General features: G+C 31.2%; 1 protein-coding gene across 1 annotated transcript in view; it reads right to left on the bottom strand.

Moving 5' to 3' along the window:
* LOC130451874 (uncharacterized) overlaps window positions 1-18778 on the bottom strand; it is a 146102-nt gene that overhangs the window by 105015 nt on the left and 22309 nt on the right. Inside the window, exons 11-19 of the mRNA XM_056791235.1 lie at window positions 17840-17968; window positions 15767-15944; window positions 14760-14958; window positions 14010-14596; window positions 12137-12432; window positions 9829-10230; window positions 5219-5404; window positions 2512-2690; window positions 1691-1905 (exon numbers count right to left, since the gene is read on the bottom strand). Coding sequence (XP_056647213.1) covers window positions 1691-1905; window positions 2512-2690; window positions 5219-5404; window positions 9829-10230; window positions 12137-12432; window positions 14010-14596; window positions 14760-14958; window positions 15767-15944; window positions 17840-17968 — 2371 coding nt within the window. The remainder of the gene's footprint in view (window positions 1-1690; window positions 1906-2511; window positions 2691-5218; window positions 5405-9828; window positions 10231-12136; window positions 12433-14009; window positions 14597-14759; window positions 14959-15766; window positions 15945-17839; window positions 17969-18778) is intronic.

Raw genomic sequence — 18778 nt, 5'->3', positions numbered from 1 at the left:
GTAGACGCAGTTTTAACAAACAAATATCAAAAATACATAAATTCAATTATAAAGATTCAAAAATTCTTGGATCTTGGAATCTAATACACGAAAAATAGAATTTTTAGAAATGCTTCACATTCATAAAAACGAAAAAGCTATGAATGATAAAAAAACTAAATAATTTAAGTAAAATTTATAGCTCTATTTTATAAATTCTAATAAAACTACAAATAATTTGTTTGATTAAGTACTGCTACATATTTTAGATGTAAGGACTAAGGAAAAATTAATTTTTCTGCTTAGAATCTTTTCTATTTTGATTTTATTCTTATTTTGTTGATGCTGTAAAATGGTTCAGCACCGATAAGACTTTAATGATCGATTTTTGTGTTTGAGAATGTTGTTATTCTTCCAAGTAGTCCATCATTACGTTTCCTCTGTTATTTCTGTTCCCATATTCAAACTCCCCTATTACAAGTTATTCTCTAATTAACTTTTGGTTTTGGCGTTAAAATATCCCATAATAATGTTGATTTCTATCAGCAAAGAATCAATTTATTAATGTTTTCGTAGTCCAAAGGAAACAAACTCCTGAATAAATTAACGTTAATGATAACCGCTCCGAATATTTTGGAACTGGTTACTAATGTTTTAAAATACAAGCAACTATGCCCCGATGATAATATCAAACGGATAGAATTTTTTAGAATCGAAATTACGAAAATTGAAACGAAAACTAATTTTCTAGGATAACATATTGTTTATGGATAAATCTACGTCTTTGATGCAGCACAACATAATCGTTTCGTCGTAAGATATTGATCTCTGGAGAATAATCACCTGGTCATTGCTGTACGGTCTCAATATCTCCAAGAAATTTATTTTAACGGGATACTCAGGTAACTACATCATAGGTCCGTGCTGTATTTATGGAAACTTAATAAGAAATAAGTATTCATAACTTGATTGGGAATTAATTTCACAATTCACAATGAACGTGAAATTAGAAAGTATTTGCAACATAAATTTAATACTAGGATTATTTCATGACGTCTTGCAATTAAGTCGCCCGATTTAACAGCAAATGATTTTTTTCTTGGATATTATTACGAAGAAAAGAAAATTTTAATTCACATAGCTTTGAAATAACTCCAAATCTACAATCAAATTTTTATAAAATCACATCCTGGACAGCGGAGAGATATGATACTATCTCTTCAATAGATTTTTATATTATTTAATTGAAAGATATGGTTTGTTTCAGCCCTTGTTACATTAAGACTCTGTTTGAAGTATATCCAATACTTCGATAAAAGACAAAATGATGTATTATATTCTCATATATTCAGACTCTAATCGGTGTATGTCCGCATATCGGCACCAAGTAATAGTGAATGTTTTTTACGTAAAACACTACTCTTTCTCGGTGATAAGCAAAGTTTGGTAATTAAGTCAGGTTTTGCAATAAATAAAATGATATAATGTCAGTCAATTGATGAATTTGATTCTATAGTTTGCAGTTTGATAGTTCCACTGTCATAGGTTTTTTCTTTCACCTCCAATGCTCGGCGAGTGTCGTCCAATAATAATAATGAACTTCCATAATAACAAAAATATATTTTAATAACAAACTATACAACTAGTTGTAAATTTAGATTAGTTTCCTTTGCTTTATGCCTTCTAGATAGGTTTTAATGTATTCACTTACCATCTAATAAAAATGAATAGTCTCCTTTTATACCGCGACCTGGGTATGTCACAATAAAGTTAGCAGTATAATCGAACGCTGCCTGTTTCTTGTAAGTTGCAGATACCATTACTTTCTGATTAGCGTTTCTGTTTGAATCCCAGTTGATTTCGAAATCTATTGCTTTATCATTATGCTGATTGCATAAGTACAGTGCGAAAACAATGTCCCTTATTCTAGAACATATATATAGTGTTAAAGCCAATTTTGAAAAAAAATTATCAGTGTCTCTATTTTATACATCAAATGTCAATTCAGTTCTACTTTTGATAACACATCCCTAGTTTTATACATTTTTAATTATTTTTTATACATTTTAATGATATTAACATCATCTACTACAACTAGTTTTTAAATTATTTTATATATACAACATATGTACCGGGTGCCCAAATAAGAATGGCTCTCGGCCATATCGCGGGAACCGTTTATAGGACAGCTTCGGGAAATATATATATATATATATATATATATATATATATATATACGGTTCCCGAGATATGGGCCGAGAGCCATCCTTATTGGGACACCCGGTATAGTTCTTTGGAAATCTCTCAATTCTTTGAATTTAACTATAAAAAATGAAGAAACTATAGGTGATACATTATCAATATTCGAACATTCTATTTAAAAGCCCCCAATTTTGATAATAAAAGTATACACGATTCAGAAGTGGAAAGTTATAAATTACAAAAGTTTCTGACAGACGCTGAAAACAGGATCAACAATAATTTGGAGGCGTTGCTGAATAACTTTTCAGATTAACAGATTCTTATACTTACTGATCAAGATGAATGTTTGCAGAAATCTTTTTGTAGTCACCATCGTAAATATATCCAGAATAACTATATAACTTCATCCCATATTTAAGTTGAGCTCCAGTTTTCGTTGAATTTTCTGAAATCGTTTGACTAAAGAAGGATATTCCATAATCATAGTTCTGCTTTTTGTCAATATCACCCTAAAAAATATTAAGAATACTAGGAATTTATGTAGGATACCAAGATACTTGTCAAATAAACTCCATATCGCGGGAAATGTAAGAAGATATAAGTTATAAACGAAAGTATCATTATTACTGAACAATTCATATCTCAAATATTGGAACTGGAATTTCACAATACTATGCTCCAAATAACAAGAATGGTTACCATGAATTACTTGCTAGCAAGGCGAGCAAGAAACAAATTATTTTTATTCATATTTTTCCTTCCACGTGATGGGTAATTTGAGTAACTTTGGCTGGCCAGCAATGCATTTGATGTAATATTCCTGAAGTGAATGAAATCATCGTCTACCTAAACAATGAACTACCATCGCTGACCAAAACTTATCGAGCATTGTCTTTAATTTGGTTTGTATGGCTATAACTCTTTCACTTTCTCTAAACTCTGTAATATATATATATATATATATATATATATATATATATATATATATAGACTGACCACCAATATATCATCGCTAAGCAAAGATTTACCATGGTACATGTACCAATACAATTTTGATACTTTTTAAGAAAATATAGAAATTGATAGTTTGGTTTAGAAGAAAATTAAAGTGCAAAAACGGTATTACTAGAATTTTTTTAGCCAGAAATAATACGTACATAAGGTTGTAACTGAATTAATGACTTAATACTTAAACAGTATTAGATACCAATAAAAACATCAGCTACGAGTATGTAACTCAGAGTCCCCATTTTAGTAGTACGTTACACTACTACAAAATCAATTATTTACAATACAGTGATGGTTTCTCGCTGTAATGCTTTCATAATATTACGTTAACACTAATTCCATTTTCAAAAAAAATTGATTTTTTCCAAGTACAAATAATTTCGAACGGCGTCTATATAAATACTGGTCAGAAAGTAACAGGCTTTTTCATAGAATTTCATACTCAAACACCGCAAAACATCTGATGTGACACTCTAGGTGAATATATTGTTGGAGTCTTAACTATAAATAAGCAGGGAAGCCGTTGATCCTTGAATTATTTAGAAAGTTGTGGAAAAATGACTGTGGTATCATTGGTAAATATAGATAATACAATTAATTCAGCGCAACTAAATATAATGATAAAATATAGGATATTAAAGTTAAAGCATTTGAAAGCAGGTAGTTGAGGAGTGAAAACTTAAAGCAGTGAGAAAACCGCTGTCACATCTTAGGCAGCCAAATAATGAGAAAACGTCGGTCCTAATTAATACCCAATACGTGACGGTTGATTGCTCCACTCATTCGCAAAGTTAACGTCACTTACCTTCAAGGGTGGAGATACTATTTTTTTTTCTGGGCTTCGATTGAATTTAATTGACAAGACTAAAATTCTGTTTTATACAAACAAAACAAATAGTATGTTCTCAAAGATTCTCCAGAATACCTAGTAACAGCTTTGGGAAAATGCTTAATTAAAATTTGGCGACATTGAATCTTATTTGATTATGCTTATGCTTCTATCAGCAAGTGAAAATCAAATTAATATAATCCCCGTTAAACAATTATTTAATTCCATTACAGAACATAATGCTGGACACCTTGTACATAGAGATGAAAATTCTACTTTTTCGCTATATTTTAAAGTTTTTGTCGATTGTTCGGAGGTAAAAGAATCTAATTCTCTAATGATATGCTTCGACAGACATCAAAACACATTTTCGATTCACATTAACCCAATTAGGTTCGCAAGTAGAGAAACGATTACATAACTTAACCCTTTAAGCATTCTAGACATTCTCAATGATTGCCTGTTCCAACTCCATGTATACTGTTCCAGTAACTGGCTTTTGTTATATATAGCCAGGAGTTTTTTCGAATAACTGGTTTGAATAATTTGTAGACGAGAGTGGAATTTTCATCTTCAGATTCCGATTCAGTCTATTTGTCCTTAAGTTATTCAGATAGGTATGTTTAAAAGATTTTTAATTATGCCTGCTTTTCGATGGTTGAACGATAAACCTATTTGTATATATGTGAGTAATTCATGATTTGGAGTTCGGGATTGACATAACAACCTGTATATGGATGTTTACTGCAGTTTTTCATTTTTTCCACATAATTATGAAAACATTCAGTACTAGTGTAAATTTCCCAATAAAAATAAATAAGGTATCGAACCAGATTAGATTAGACGATATAATTTCCAACAATTCATGTACAGACATTAAATTTTTTATTGTATTACGCAGATAATTTTATATATTTTTTTATACAATAAAAACGCTAATAATTCTGGATAAAGGATGTAAAGACTCCTAAAACAATCTATAACAACCATATACATCCCACTTAAAAAAATAATGGTTTTACCCATTATTGGAAAATGGTTCAATATAGGGATCATATTTACCCATTGAACAATGTCAATTTATAATTTGATTTTTTTTGTCAATAAATTCAAAACTCTAACTTGGTGATAAAATATTTTTACGTTAGACAAATCGTTAGGTATCTGGAAAAATATTCCTAATAGCACGTCCATGCTTACCTTTAGGTCGAACTTCAATATGTCATTGTCACGATAAAATTGCAGGTCAATGGTGATATCTTTAAAATGGGGAGACATTAGGAGAAGCTTTACATGGTGATCAACGGATAGTGGATCACTCTTGTCTTGATAGGATACAGCGGCGTTCATACTGTGGCCACTGAACCACGTTCCTTTGAAATCAATCTGAAAATAAATAGATACTGAGATTCTTTAGCTGTGTTCCCATGTTTACCGAAAATCAATTTAAAAGACATGGAAAATTTTTTATAGAATTAACTAGTATCTCATTTTAAATAATGATGTAGACCCATAGAATAGTGAAATATATACTAATATAATAAGAATAATATCATAGTCAGAGCATTGTATAAAAAATAGGATAGTAGGTTAACCTTATGAGGATATCATTTGACGAGGTGGACGCCACCAATAGATGGCAGTGGAGAGTTGGCGTCCACAGCACGTCTTTTCTTACTCTACGTCGTAGCTTGAATTACGTGTTTTCTCAGCTTTGGTTGCCGAATTACCCCAATAACAGATGGCGCAAAAATTATTTAAAATATTATATTCAACCCCTAAGCTTAGAAGCTATAGTAAAGACGAACATAATAGAATAAAACATTTTTGAAAATATTTCAAACTTATACATAAACACAACTAACCGAATACAAAGGACTAAACTAATATTTCAAAAAAATTGAAATAGTATTTTTTGTTATTTTTTGATATTCATGAAATAAGCACATGATAATAAGGTAGTGTGTCTGTGTGTTTATATTTAAAAATTATCCTGTCAATGAGGCTAAAATTTCACCTGTTAAAATGTATATAGACTGTTTTTTGTCACATATTATAATATGGTTATAATACTATATTCTTCGCCATAACAGAGTAACAAAATAGTAACAATTAGGGAGAAAATTATAATCTCCTCCATTCTCAAGTTATACATGAAATAATATCAAATACTAGATTTATTTGAATATAAATTTACTATAGACATGTACCAACAAATTTTCGATACGACGTTTCGTGCCTTCACGAGGAAAACATATAGGTTTTTAATAAGGATATGCTTATTTATTATAATTATTAGTCAATTTAAGCGATATACCACACTTTTACCTCGAATAACTAACATCACTAATGATTATTCTTAAATACGTTTCTGTCGTAGATACTCGTTTTGATTTTGTCAAAAAATGTAGCTTTACTTCAAACATTACCTGGTGTTTTCGATATAAAAAAGAACTTTTTCTACCAATGTAATGTCCCTCCATTTTTGTCCATTGTTCATTTTTGTCCTCATCTATCAAGGGTAAGAATACAGTAATACCATATATCATCTTACGATTGTTGAATACTTTCAATAAAAATGAATTTTAGTTTCAATTTTATTATATATATTGCAAAAAACACATTTAACAAGAGATAATTTTATTTGCTAGTAAAGACCCGCTTTTATGACCATACATACTTGGTTCAGATAAGTAGACCTTTTGCCTGCTTTTTTTATACCATTAAACAAACAGTTGGTTTTGTAAACATTTATGGTCTCATTGTAAATTATAATTTCTGAAAGTTGAAGGTAGCAACAAGCTCCTCAAGTACATTTTTCCAGTCGCACATTATGAATGAATTTATCATCCCAACAAATATTGATATTAGTTATTTATTTCAAGATTTACCTAATGATTAACTTCCAACAGTGATAATAGAAACAACCTATTTAAAACTATAGAACAAATTAATTATTTTTAAAAAATGTTACGTATAAAAAATCCTGGAAATGAGCATTATTGTAAAGATTCCTATCTTACCAAAAAAATTTAGTTGTTGAAAATAGTGCTGTTTATTTCAGATGGCACTAAGCTACGGGTCATTTTTATGAAGAACGAGCGTAAAAGTAACTAGATGGCGTGCAAAATTGCCTCAAATGGTTTTAACATTGTCACTGTTCTACTATCCTATTCTTTATACAATGGTCATAGCATCAACATAATAATAAACCTCCGTGTAGGTGACTGGAATCTCTACCCCTAATGTGTCTCGTGCGTGTCGTAAAAGGCGTCTATACTGAGATTCTACTCTTTGATCCTCACTTTGCTTCACTGGTCTCTTCCACCAGCCTTTTTGTGGGATCACATCTTTATTCTTTCTATGTGGCCTTCCTTGGCTACTTTTTTCATTTTCACATCTTCCCTATCCCCCGACAGAAAGGTTAAAATACAAAGAAATATGATGCGAATTCACAGAGTAAACAGGTGAATGGGCATTGTACCACCAAAAACTCTTGTCCCGTTCAGAATTTAGGTAGTGGGTCCTGTTCAAAAAATGAGCTACAGACTCGGCTAGCTGCAATTGCAGTGTGACGTCGATTAGTGCTACTGTCATAATCAACACAATGGAGCAACACATCACTAACTCCCCTTTACTAGCTCTTGCTGGTTCTACGGTGACGCAGGTCAATGTGCCTAGGACCACGAAAGCCAAATTGCCTACAAAGCGCATAAAGTGAATCATTGAGCTGAATTCATTATGGGTTCCTACTTCAGAGCAACCAACATGGAGACCTATATGACCACCTACCGATTCGCCATCCACCGTTATTTTGTTGCACCCGATTTTGACAATACCCAATACCCATTTATTATGTCAGCAACGGCGTCGTGCCAAAGACCTTGAACGATAGGATCACTAAACTAGGATTACCAACATCCAAAAACATATGGAATACTTGCCACACAATGTGCAAGTTTATTATGTGAATCGAGCCTAATCCTTCTGATACGGGATACGTAAATAATACTGGATCTAAGCTGAGTAGTATATAAGTCTTTCGCATAATAATAATAATAATAATAATAATAATAATAATAATAATAATAATAATAATAATAATAAGCTAGGACGCCTAATAGAGTATAAGAATTGTGCACAAGCCTCAAACGCTCGATAAACCACATCAAAAGAATATTACTTCACACAACATCCAGAACATCAACAACAATTGCGTGAGTATACTTATCTGCGTTGAAAGCAAAATCCAAGCGTTTATCATACATTTAATGCACAAAAAAGAAGTAACTCAACAACATGTTTTATAGCAATCAAAAGTATTTCACAAAAAACTTAGAGCTACATCTGATAACAACACCAACCAGCCTAGCCTATGCCATCGAATCAAACATTGGAAAAGTATTAGTACTGATTATGGTCAACTCCAAAAAATCACAGGTGAAACACCGACTGGATAGCAGCCGAAGAGATGTGGTTAAACATTTTTTCGATACAATTTGATAATTTCAAATTGAAATAAATCACTCACGTAATCGAAAATAGTAATAAGCATTTAATAGTGTCTTCATACCTGGCTTGTGGAGGTCTTACAGATTTAAGTTCTCCCAACTATCGTCAGTTTCCTTCAAACGACGATTTGTTAACGAAATTGTATCTGCAAATGGTTCCAAACTTCATGAGTACTGACGAAATACTCATTAGTAAGGGAAACCGTTGTGAATTAAAGTATGTCTTTTACAAAAAATTAGAAACCTCAGCATTACATCGGATTATATCCAAGGCGGATAAGGATTACTCACCCCTTAAACTCGCTTCACCCGAATCTGACTTCAAGTAAGTATTAGAAACAGAATAACTAAACCAATGGTTACAAAAGGCATATTAGTATAGTAGCTCCAAATAGATGGCTTAGTAGCTAAACTCTCTTTCCAGAGACCGAAGGCTTAATGATGGCTATCCAAAAAGTTATCAACACTAACAACAACAAAAAGATCGTAAATAAGAATGCGAACACTCATTTAGACAAATGCAGAAAGTATCAGCAAACATCAGAACCCATTCAATATATAACATCTGCTAATACTGACTGTTTGCACTAGCATAATCAAGTGTACAGCATCATTCGCCAAAATTTGGCCAACAAGTTCAGTCTTCTCAATACATATATAACGTACTACAAGTCGCAGAGGGTACTTGAATATGACGATTTTAGATTCTACTACGATAGATCCATTATCACCGATAGACAGGTGACGAAAAGCAGACCAGACATTATGGTGGTCTCGCAATTGAGACGAAACAGATGTGGGACAGCGAAAATATAGAAATCGTCCTAATTATCATATCAGCAAACGGAGTCGTACCTAAGATCCTGCACGATAGCATAGACAAACTGGGATTACAAAAAAATAGAAGGTTGTCATACTCGATTCTTACCACACTGTGCGCAAGCTTATTATGTGAACTGCTCCTAATCTTTTTGATACCTTGTATCCGGGATAGGTAATAATACAGCCTTTAAGCTGAGTAGTGCATAAGTCTTTCGCATAATAATAACAATAAATTTCTAGAGGAATACTCCTCTCATATCCCAGTACTTGTAGGATATCTAGTTAATTCAATTTTCATTCAAATAAAACCTTGAGTAATTGATAATTAATAAATATCGGTTGGAATTATAATTCACCAGATCACAGATATGTCCGCTCGACAAACACAAACTATACTCATTACAAAAAAGAAATATGTATTTTTTGGATTACACAAGACTAGCATAATAGAATATTTTAGTTCTTATCGCTACTTACCATATAATCTTTTGGCTGCTTTTCCGTTATTTGTAGTCTCAAAATCATCGGTGTGAAAGATGGAATGGTGACATTAACATGCGTCTTAATTTGTTCGAGACTTGATCGGGGATGCGACCAAAATATGGTTATAGAAACTTCTTTATTCTGTCCATACTGTATTAAAAGGACGGAAGTGATATCGTATCTATATGTTTCATATGTAAGTTTTCCCCTAAGTTCTAAATTATTGGATCTTCGATTGACTGACGTTTCAATTTGAAATTTTTTTCGGCCGTCCGAAAGTAGAGAGTAAGATGCTAATATTTCAAATTTTAATGTGTTGTCGTCTGCGTTGGGGTTACTTTTAGGTAATGGACTTTGATAAAGTTTAAAACTGAAATCTTTATGGTTATCACTCCGCTGCAAATAACATTATATTATTCTAGCTGAAAAAATTAGTACCTATGCATAAAAATCTATTGTATTATTTATAATACCCATTATTTTCACACATGATTATTTCTTTTTTTTTTGTTAAATTTGAAAAGGATCAAAAGTAATTCAAACCACAAATCAATATCAAATATCCTAGAGCTTGATAATGCATGTATTCCTAAATATAACTCAATATGTTGGTTAGGTTTCACCATAGGAAAAAATCGCACCTCACGGTATCAGGTGAATAAGGTGAATAGACTAGCGATGGAATTTTTGAATTGGCTAAGAACCTCTTGACAGACAATTTGGAATGAGTCAGCGTTTTGTCTTACTGGAGAACCTATGGCTTGTACTTTCATACTTATTCTTGCACGAAGTAGATATTGATGTGAGAAAATCATCATTGCATTGAACTTTACTCATTCGAATGCAAGTATGAGTAAATAATCACAATTCGTTATATATAATGGCATTTAGACAGTTACAACTCAGTGCTCCATGGTAATGAACTAAATATTTTTTTAAACAGTGACTTCTGGGCAGTAAGCCTTAAATAGGATAGTTAATAGGATAGTGGAAGAGCCATTAGTGATCCTCTTGGTTTATTAACGTTTGTCTACCAAAAATAACCTTTGGGATACATTGGTGTTAATCCAGAAGTGTAAGAAAAAAATGTAAAATTAAAAGTAAGAAATCTAAAAGTACTGCAACATAAAAATGGGTGAAACTGAAATCCAAAAATAATAAGAAGAATTATGACAGAAAGAGAAAGGAGGAACCTTGGAAAAACCATATCAAATAAATACAGAAGTTTTAGAACTAGGTGGTTATTAACCCCGAAGGTCAAAAAGGCCAATATGAACTAAGTTGCACTGACGCGTGGACCAGGTTGATAGAACCAAAATTATGTTCATACTATTGTTAAATAATAAAAATGAATTATTGTATATTTGGGAACGCAAACGAACAAGGTGTACAATTAAACAAAGCGTTAATTAGTCATACAAGAACATAGAAGTAATGTGTATAATTGTATTTAATATGTTCATACGTAGTAAAATTGACCATAAATTATTATTTGCTATTGCGGTAAGTCTTCAATTACATTAATCATTATAAAACGTAAAGCGTTATCCTTCAACATAACCATACACATCTAACTAGGTTATTTTTCTCAAAAACGTATGAAATGCATCAGATTAGGAAATATTTTTTACAAAGGAACTTTGAGAGTTATCAAAAATACATCGATACAAAAATATTTTTTAAGAAGATCTTTACGAAAAAAGTCGAAAGTTTCGAGCCAAGGCTTTAAAAAGTTATCACTAAATTTGTACAAAAATTGTTATTTGAGGCACTCACAAATTACTGATGATGACTAAAACTATCTCAAAATGTGACTATTCATAGAATATATCATGCTTACAATGATGGAAATATCTCTCAGTCGATTATTTTGGTGACCAAAGTAATTAATTTTAACGCCTTAAACTAACTTGATCAGACGATTATGGGTATAGATGAATTCGAATAACTTATTTTCATCTCAGGAGTCTACAGTAAAGCCATATACCAACCTTCCACAAACACACTATGTTATTTCTCTCAAAGGACGCAGATACAGATACTTATTGGGAGATTGAGTATTGAGTATTTACGCGCCTTTATTATCCATTTATTCTTGATACAGATACTATTCTCTGCTCAAACATGATGAACCACCAGAGATACATTACGCTTATTCAAAGAATGGGTGGACTACCACAATAAATAGTTGCGTAAGTAATTGAGGCATCAGTTTAGTCGCAATATTTTTAATTACACCTTATATGTAATAAAGTGCAATTGAAAAATGAAATTAATTTCATTGTGATAGATAAATACTCACATGAAACGTTGCATTTGCATCCAAATTCATATTAGGATAAGCACTCGACAGAATGCTAAAGAATGCAGCATAAATTTCCATATTCTTTTTGTGTGATTTGTCTCCAATTCCAAATTTAAACGATATTCGGTGTTTTTTAGTTCCAATGAATTGATAATCGTTTGTCAAACTACCTTGGACTGACGTATCACCTTTCAAAATGTACCCATACAATATTGATTTGAATCTTTTGGTATTGAAACTCAGATTAACACTATATTGAGATACTGCACCTTTACTCATCGTTTCCACATTACCTGAAATATTCAAAAAATGTATCATTCACAACACAACTGTTGCATTTTCGTATATGTGAACTTTTCCCTAGTCTCCTTGTATTCTTCAAAATATATGCCCAACCAAGTATTGAATGAATTATACCTATATATATATACTCTTAAAACATGCAAAAAAATTATAATCCGTTTGATTCATAATTTACGAGTATCTGATGACTCCGTAGCTGAATACACTCCTTTAGAAGGAACTGTACAGCTCGACGTACAAGTTATCTTTTTAAAAAAGGAATTGTGAGTATCAATTCAGATAAGCAATAGCTGAGTTTGTAGGAAATTAGTGACATAATGCTTAGCTATCATATTGTATCATATAAATACAAAATGTAATCGTTCACCATAAGCAATATCTCCGTAAACAACTACTGTAATAGTCCTGTAAGATGCTCAATATAACTTTGCTCTCCTTGGTCGCATCATACCATTCTTCATTCTACAATCAACTTTTGTAAAGAAGTTTCTTTAAAAAAACTTGTTATTATAAATATGATCAAAGTTGCTATTGTTATCATATCCCGCTCTAAATAGCTGTAACACTTCCAATATATCTGAGTGTATTAAGAATGATATGGTTAGAAGATATTATTTCTAGGTTTTTAGTTGATAAGAAATATAATGGTTAAACGCAATTAGTATAATAAGGAATAGTGGAGCGGGAAAATTACAATTGTACATAAAAATAAAGTATGAAAGTTAGAATAGTATAATAAAATACAGGCTTCTTATTCCAGCAAGAGTTCCAAATTCGAACACGAGAGCGTAGCATGAGTAGTCAAAGGAACAAATGCTAGAAAGGTTCTGTTACGAGTGATTTATACTATTCTTTGTTTCGGCTTGTATTCACATTATTTATTTATAGAAAAATGCATTAGGGAGATTAGACCGTAACGTAGGTAGTCAGTTGGTAGTCCTGATTCATGTTTGACAGTTGACATTGGAAATATTTGAATTTAAAAAATTGCTTGAATCAGAAAAAACTCATTAAGTAAGCGGAATATCGGATGATGTATTGGATGAAAATATTCAATTTATAGAATTGCGGAACGTCGCCTCTACCGTCATAAATAATTTACCTCTTTAGATAGTGACATATAATAATTTCAATATATTAAACCATCCACTCATTTTAAGGTTACGTCTTTCCTAAAAATTTCTTCACTGTATATTTGTATGTTTTGTCCATATTTCATAACTACATTTACTTTGTCTAAATACGCATTATAATTTATTGCAAATAATATCTTAAAATTCAAATAACCTCACACCACCCTCACAAATGACCGAATAATGTATCGTCCAGTCAGCTGTCAAAATGAAACTGTTATTCAGGAGCACCAACCCACTACGAAAATGCGTGCGAGAATAAAGTTGTACTAATACCAAAACAAAGAAAGGAAATTCCTAATCTAGCCAATCAGCTTTCTAACATGTGAAGTCACTGAAACTAATACAAAAGTTCACGTCTGATAACTAGTAATTACAATTAGACTGGTATAGTGAGATGTTGATTAGCACTCAAAATCATGTTATAAACTCACCTGTGAAACTTATTATACGCTCCCCACTAACTCCCACATAAACATTTGGTCGATAAGAATATCCGTGTTTGAGAGTACTTCTCTTTAATCCCGCACTGGCTTCGAAGTGTTTAACGTTATTTATGTCAAATTCAAGTTGTATCAATTGCTCATCGGGTGTAAATTTGTATCTGCCATAAGCCACTACAGTATTAGTAGCAGACCGAAGAAATAAAGTCATATTTTGAGATTGATTGTCCAGGGTAAGATTGGCAGAAATAAGCCTTTCCACAGCTGAACCTGGAGTATCGAATATAACTGAGATAACACCAATATTTTCCCTGCTCTCATACTTATATTGAAACAGGTATACTGTAGCTGTTGGATCTGCTTTATGTAAAGATATCCTGAAATTTGCCGGACCAATCATAAGTAAATACGGCAGATTGGTAATTTTTGTTACATTAACAAAATTATAATTTGTGCACAATTTCAAACCTATAGCTTCATCGACTGCTGGCCACGAGCAAATTTCATTTTTGATTCTATTATCCACCAAACCTTCTTGTGTTTCTTCTATGTCATCTTTTTTCACTAACAATTCGGAGCTAAAATGTAATTTTAGATTGAATTCGATCCCCACTATTTTTTACCACTAATTGTTGGTTATTATCATCACTCAAGTGCATTTTGTTAATATATACTCAAAAAAAAACATATAACAAATAATCATGAATTACAAGGTAGAGCCCAAAATAACTAATAGTATACCTGGCTACAAAGATTTCGTTTTTCTCTCTGGGTAAACTCAATTTTAGGCTGACTAATTTTGTTCCAGAAATCTTAATGTCCGCTTTAAGTGCACTATCACTATATAAATTCGTTTTCAACTTAATTCCGGTGCTAGTATATACAGCATCTACAGACATTTCTCCTGTTAAATCTACTGAAACTGTAGGTTCAACATCAGCTGAAAGCATATAAACATTGAATTACTCACAACATAACATAAGCAATAATAGCATGAAAAAGCATTAATCGGATGATTAATAATAATCAGAAAATAATATTTAGATAAAGTATAAAACTTCAATGAAATTTTGAGTATTTTTAAAATGAGAGAACAGCTACTCTGTTAGATATCGATATCTCATGGATAAAAAATGGCTAGGTGAAAATTGATTTAAGATAAATGAAGAAAAGACGCATATTTTGCAGAGCATGCGGAAGATTAAGTGTGTAAAATTAAAAATGTTAAAAATTAAAATATTTTTTCTACATTAAAGTAACTTCCACAAATCTCCTATGTATGAGAGAGATGGTTCCGTTTCATACACAAACGATTTCAGATACCCCGATTAATTACCAATCCCCAAATTTGAGGTAAGTAGCAGCACCAAAAATCGTGTACTAACAAAAAGGTTTGATTTACCAAGAAAAGAACAGGTTAGCACCAATTAATAAACTGCCTTAACCGATATATGATTTATTAGTAAAAAAAAATTAACTAGATATTTCCCTGGAATTGCCAGTTGCAAGACATAAAAATAATACCAAATTGATACAGCAATGAGATCTTGCATGAGTGAGCTTCATTTGTACATGTTTTTTATTAAGAAATATTGCATCTTGCACTCCATTACACGTTATCTTGCTCCAGTCAACCTACAAGCTCCATTTTGGCGTTAAATTTCTGAATGCTCTGCATGATATTCCAATGAGATATGATCGTTTTGTGTTTTTGTTTCATATCCAAAGTTAAAATTAAATGAATTTACCTGTGAGGTCGATGTTAAATCCTGAGTTTTGAGATTTTCCTCCTGAAGTCAAGTTGCCATATAATTTGATATTCACTGACGCTGTTCCTGTAACTGCAAGGGATATAGGTAAGCCCGCACCACTGGGGACAATGTACTTTCCGTCCAAAAACATAGAGGACTTGTTGTAAATGATTTCCTAAGGAAAGAATAATGAATATCTACGATGTGTATATGTTGAATGACAATGTCTTTAACGCGATATATACGTGTTATATTTATTAATAACCACGTTTATTTTTTGTGTTATATAGAAAAGTTTTTGCTTAAATTATTAATTACAGATATTTAAGTTACTGATTTTTTTGTGACCGTTAGTATAATTCTTATTTTTAGTGACTAAATGGCTCAGTGAATTCCGTATAAAATAGAATCTAAAAATAAAAAATAAAATTATTGTAATGCTAATTGCACAATTTACCAGATGGGATATAAGCACTAACTGCTAGAAAAGCTAATGATAAAAAATAATCCGATGAAAGAAGTAATAATCTTATGAACCACGTCATTGGGACTATTTTCCTTAGATAATTATTCAATAATGTTTTTCAGCTTTACTGGAGCATTTTCAAACTACCTTTGTCCACAAAACAAAGAAAATATTCAAATATAAATAAACTGATATTGTATACATGGAGCACCTTTCCTCACCATATGTGAAGGACTTTCTCAACAACTTATTTTAGTAAATATGATATTAGAATGATCCATTATAATACATAATACATTAATAGAATAGTTAACAAACCAAACAATAAAAGAAGTTATATATTAATATCATGTAATAATTATGATGCTGTTTACATGGGAAAGACATCTCAATATTTAGAAAATAGATCCAAAATAAAACTGTATCAACAAACCATGAAAAATGTAATCACAACGATTCTTGAATAGCAATCACATACAAAAAAAGTAAATTTTTAACAATGGTTCACATACGTAGGAACGAGAAAGCTATCAATAATAAAAAATACCGAAATAACTGTGACTAATTTGAATTGAGGGTAGTTATATTTACGATGTACGACAATATGTTTTTAAAAATTTATCAAACACAAAATTACAATAATTTTATAAAGTTGACAGAACAGAGTTAATTTCACAAGCAAACTAACTACAATTTATTGCTAAGTTGTTAACAGTAATCCTATTTTATATTAAAATAAATTCTGACACATGTCTTAATTTTAAGAATAATCTAGATTTTTCTTCATGTAACTGGGTTAGTTACATGGAGAAAATTCCAGAAGATTCTTTAAATAAAACGCAATAGGATCAAATATCAAAACTTTGTCAGTATTTATTTTATTATAAATACGAATGTTGTAAATAACTTTTTAATGAATTCAGTTCATTCAATGAATTATAGTTAATTCGCTTGTAAAATTAATTTTATTCATTCAACTCTATAAAATTATTGTTATTTTGAGTTTAATAAATTTTTTAAAAACATATTTTCGGCCATCAAAAATATAATTGGTCATTCTTTTTTCTCTATATGACAACTGAGGACAAAATAGTTTTGGTGTGATTGAAACAGACATTCTTTTAATTTTTTTTGTGTCTGTAAAATTTCGCTACATTTTTTAAACCTGATAAATGTAGTATCATACATACTAGCCAGTTTAATCGGTAAAACCATATTTCTGCTAACTCTATAATCTCAGGGGGGGTACAATCTAAGTCATAATCTCACATTTTGGTTCATAAATCAAAAATTAGGAATAATTATGTTGCAACAATATTTAATTTTTATTAATTAAAAATATCTCCAGATCTATCGCAAAAGTATCTTATAACATATTATATTTTCATCGGTTACCCGCAAAGTTAAGAAGACATTCCATGTCAACAAAGCTCTAAACCCTTGTGAAATCACAAAAAATATTTATTTCGCCTGATACTCTTATCTTCCTCAAAGAAGAAAAAATAATGATGGGATTAGACAAATCAAAACCATATAATAATATAATAAAATACATGGTAGGGGACGCAAATACATCTCGAAAAACATATTTTAGTATTACTTACCTTGCCTGATAAGATTTTGGCCAAATTATATACAGGGTCCAGATTTTTCAAGTAATCTTTAATTTCCTTATCGCCAACAAAAGTCATATATTTCTCTTCATTTCCAAATATCTTATATCCAAAAGCTACCTAAAATATGTCACATATGTAATATGATAAAAATTATAAGTGAAAAGGTGATGAGTGAAGGTACATATATTATAAAGAGTTACTGCTACAATGCTTGTATATTTGAATCGGTTATGGCATTTCTGTAAAATCATGCTTGCAAATGCAATTCCTCTAGTATTTACAAATGCTTAACTATTTTTCTTCCATTCTAGTGATAATAATTTAATCACAATAATTTTTGTCACGACAATAAATGCGTAAAATATCTGAATAGAATAATCTAGTAATGTAACGAAGATTTATGTGAGATCAGTACCAGGTAATTTTTGCATAAAATTTGAGCTAGAGCTACGTGGATTAAACCAACAGCAGTGTTCCGACCAACTTTTGGTGATGGAGCACCATCTCGAGCCACTGTGTTTCACTGGTTTTTCCGAATTCAATTGTGGTCGCACTTCGCTACAGGATGAATTTCGTGGATCGTCTAAAATCGACTGTTGTGCCAGAGAACATCGATACTGTGCGAAAACTAAAATAAATTGATAGATCAACGTTTTCTCCACCTGAAGAAGCGGTTGATGTATTCAAACGTATACAAAAGTGTATTAACCTTAATGGAGAATATTTTGAATAGCAATAAAGCCATATCCAATTATAACTATTTAGTAGCAACCCTCGTATAAGTGATGAAATGCATCGAAATTGGACTAAAGCGTTTGGATATGGCCGCAGCAATGCGGTCGGAAAATTGACTAAAAATTCTAAGAGAGCAGACACTACACAATTTCGTTTTTAAAAGTGTACGAAGGACGTTGAACTATCAGAATT

Source organism: Diorhabda sublineata, chromosome X (assembly GCF_026230105.1).
Source record: "Diorhabda sublineata isolate icDioSubl1.1 chromosome X, icDioSubl1.1, whole genome shotgun sequence".
Lineage (NCBI taxonomy): Eukaryota > Metazoa > Arthropoda > Insecta > Coleoptera > Chrysomelidae > Diorhabda > Diorhabda sublineata.
Note: the sequence above shows the minus strand (reverse complement) of the source record. Positions and strands in the feature narration are given on the sequence as shown.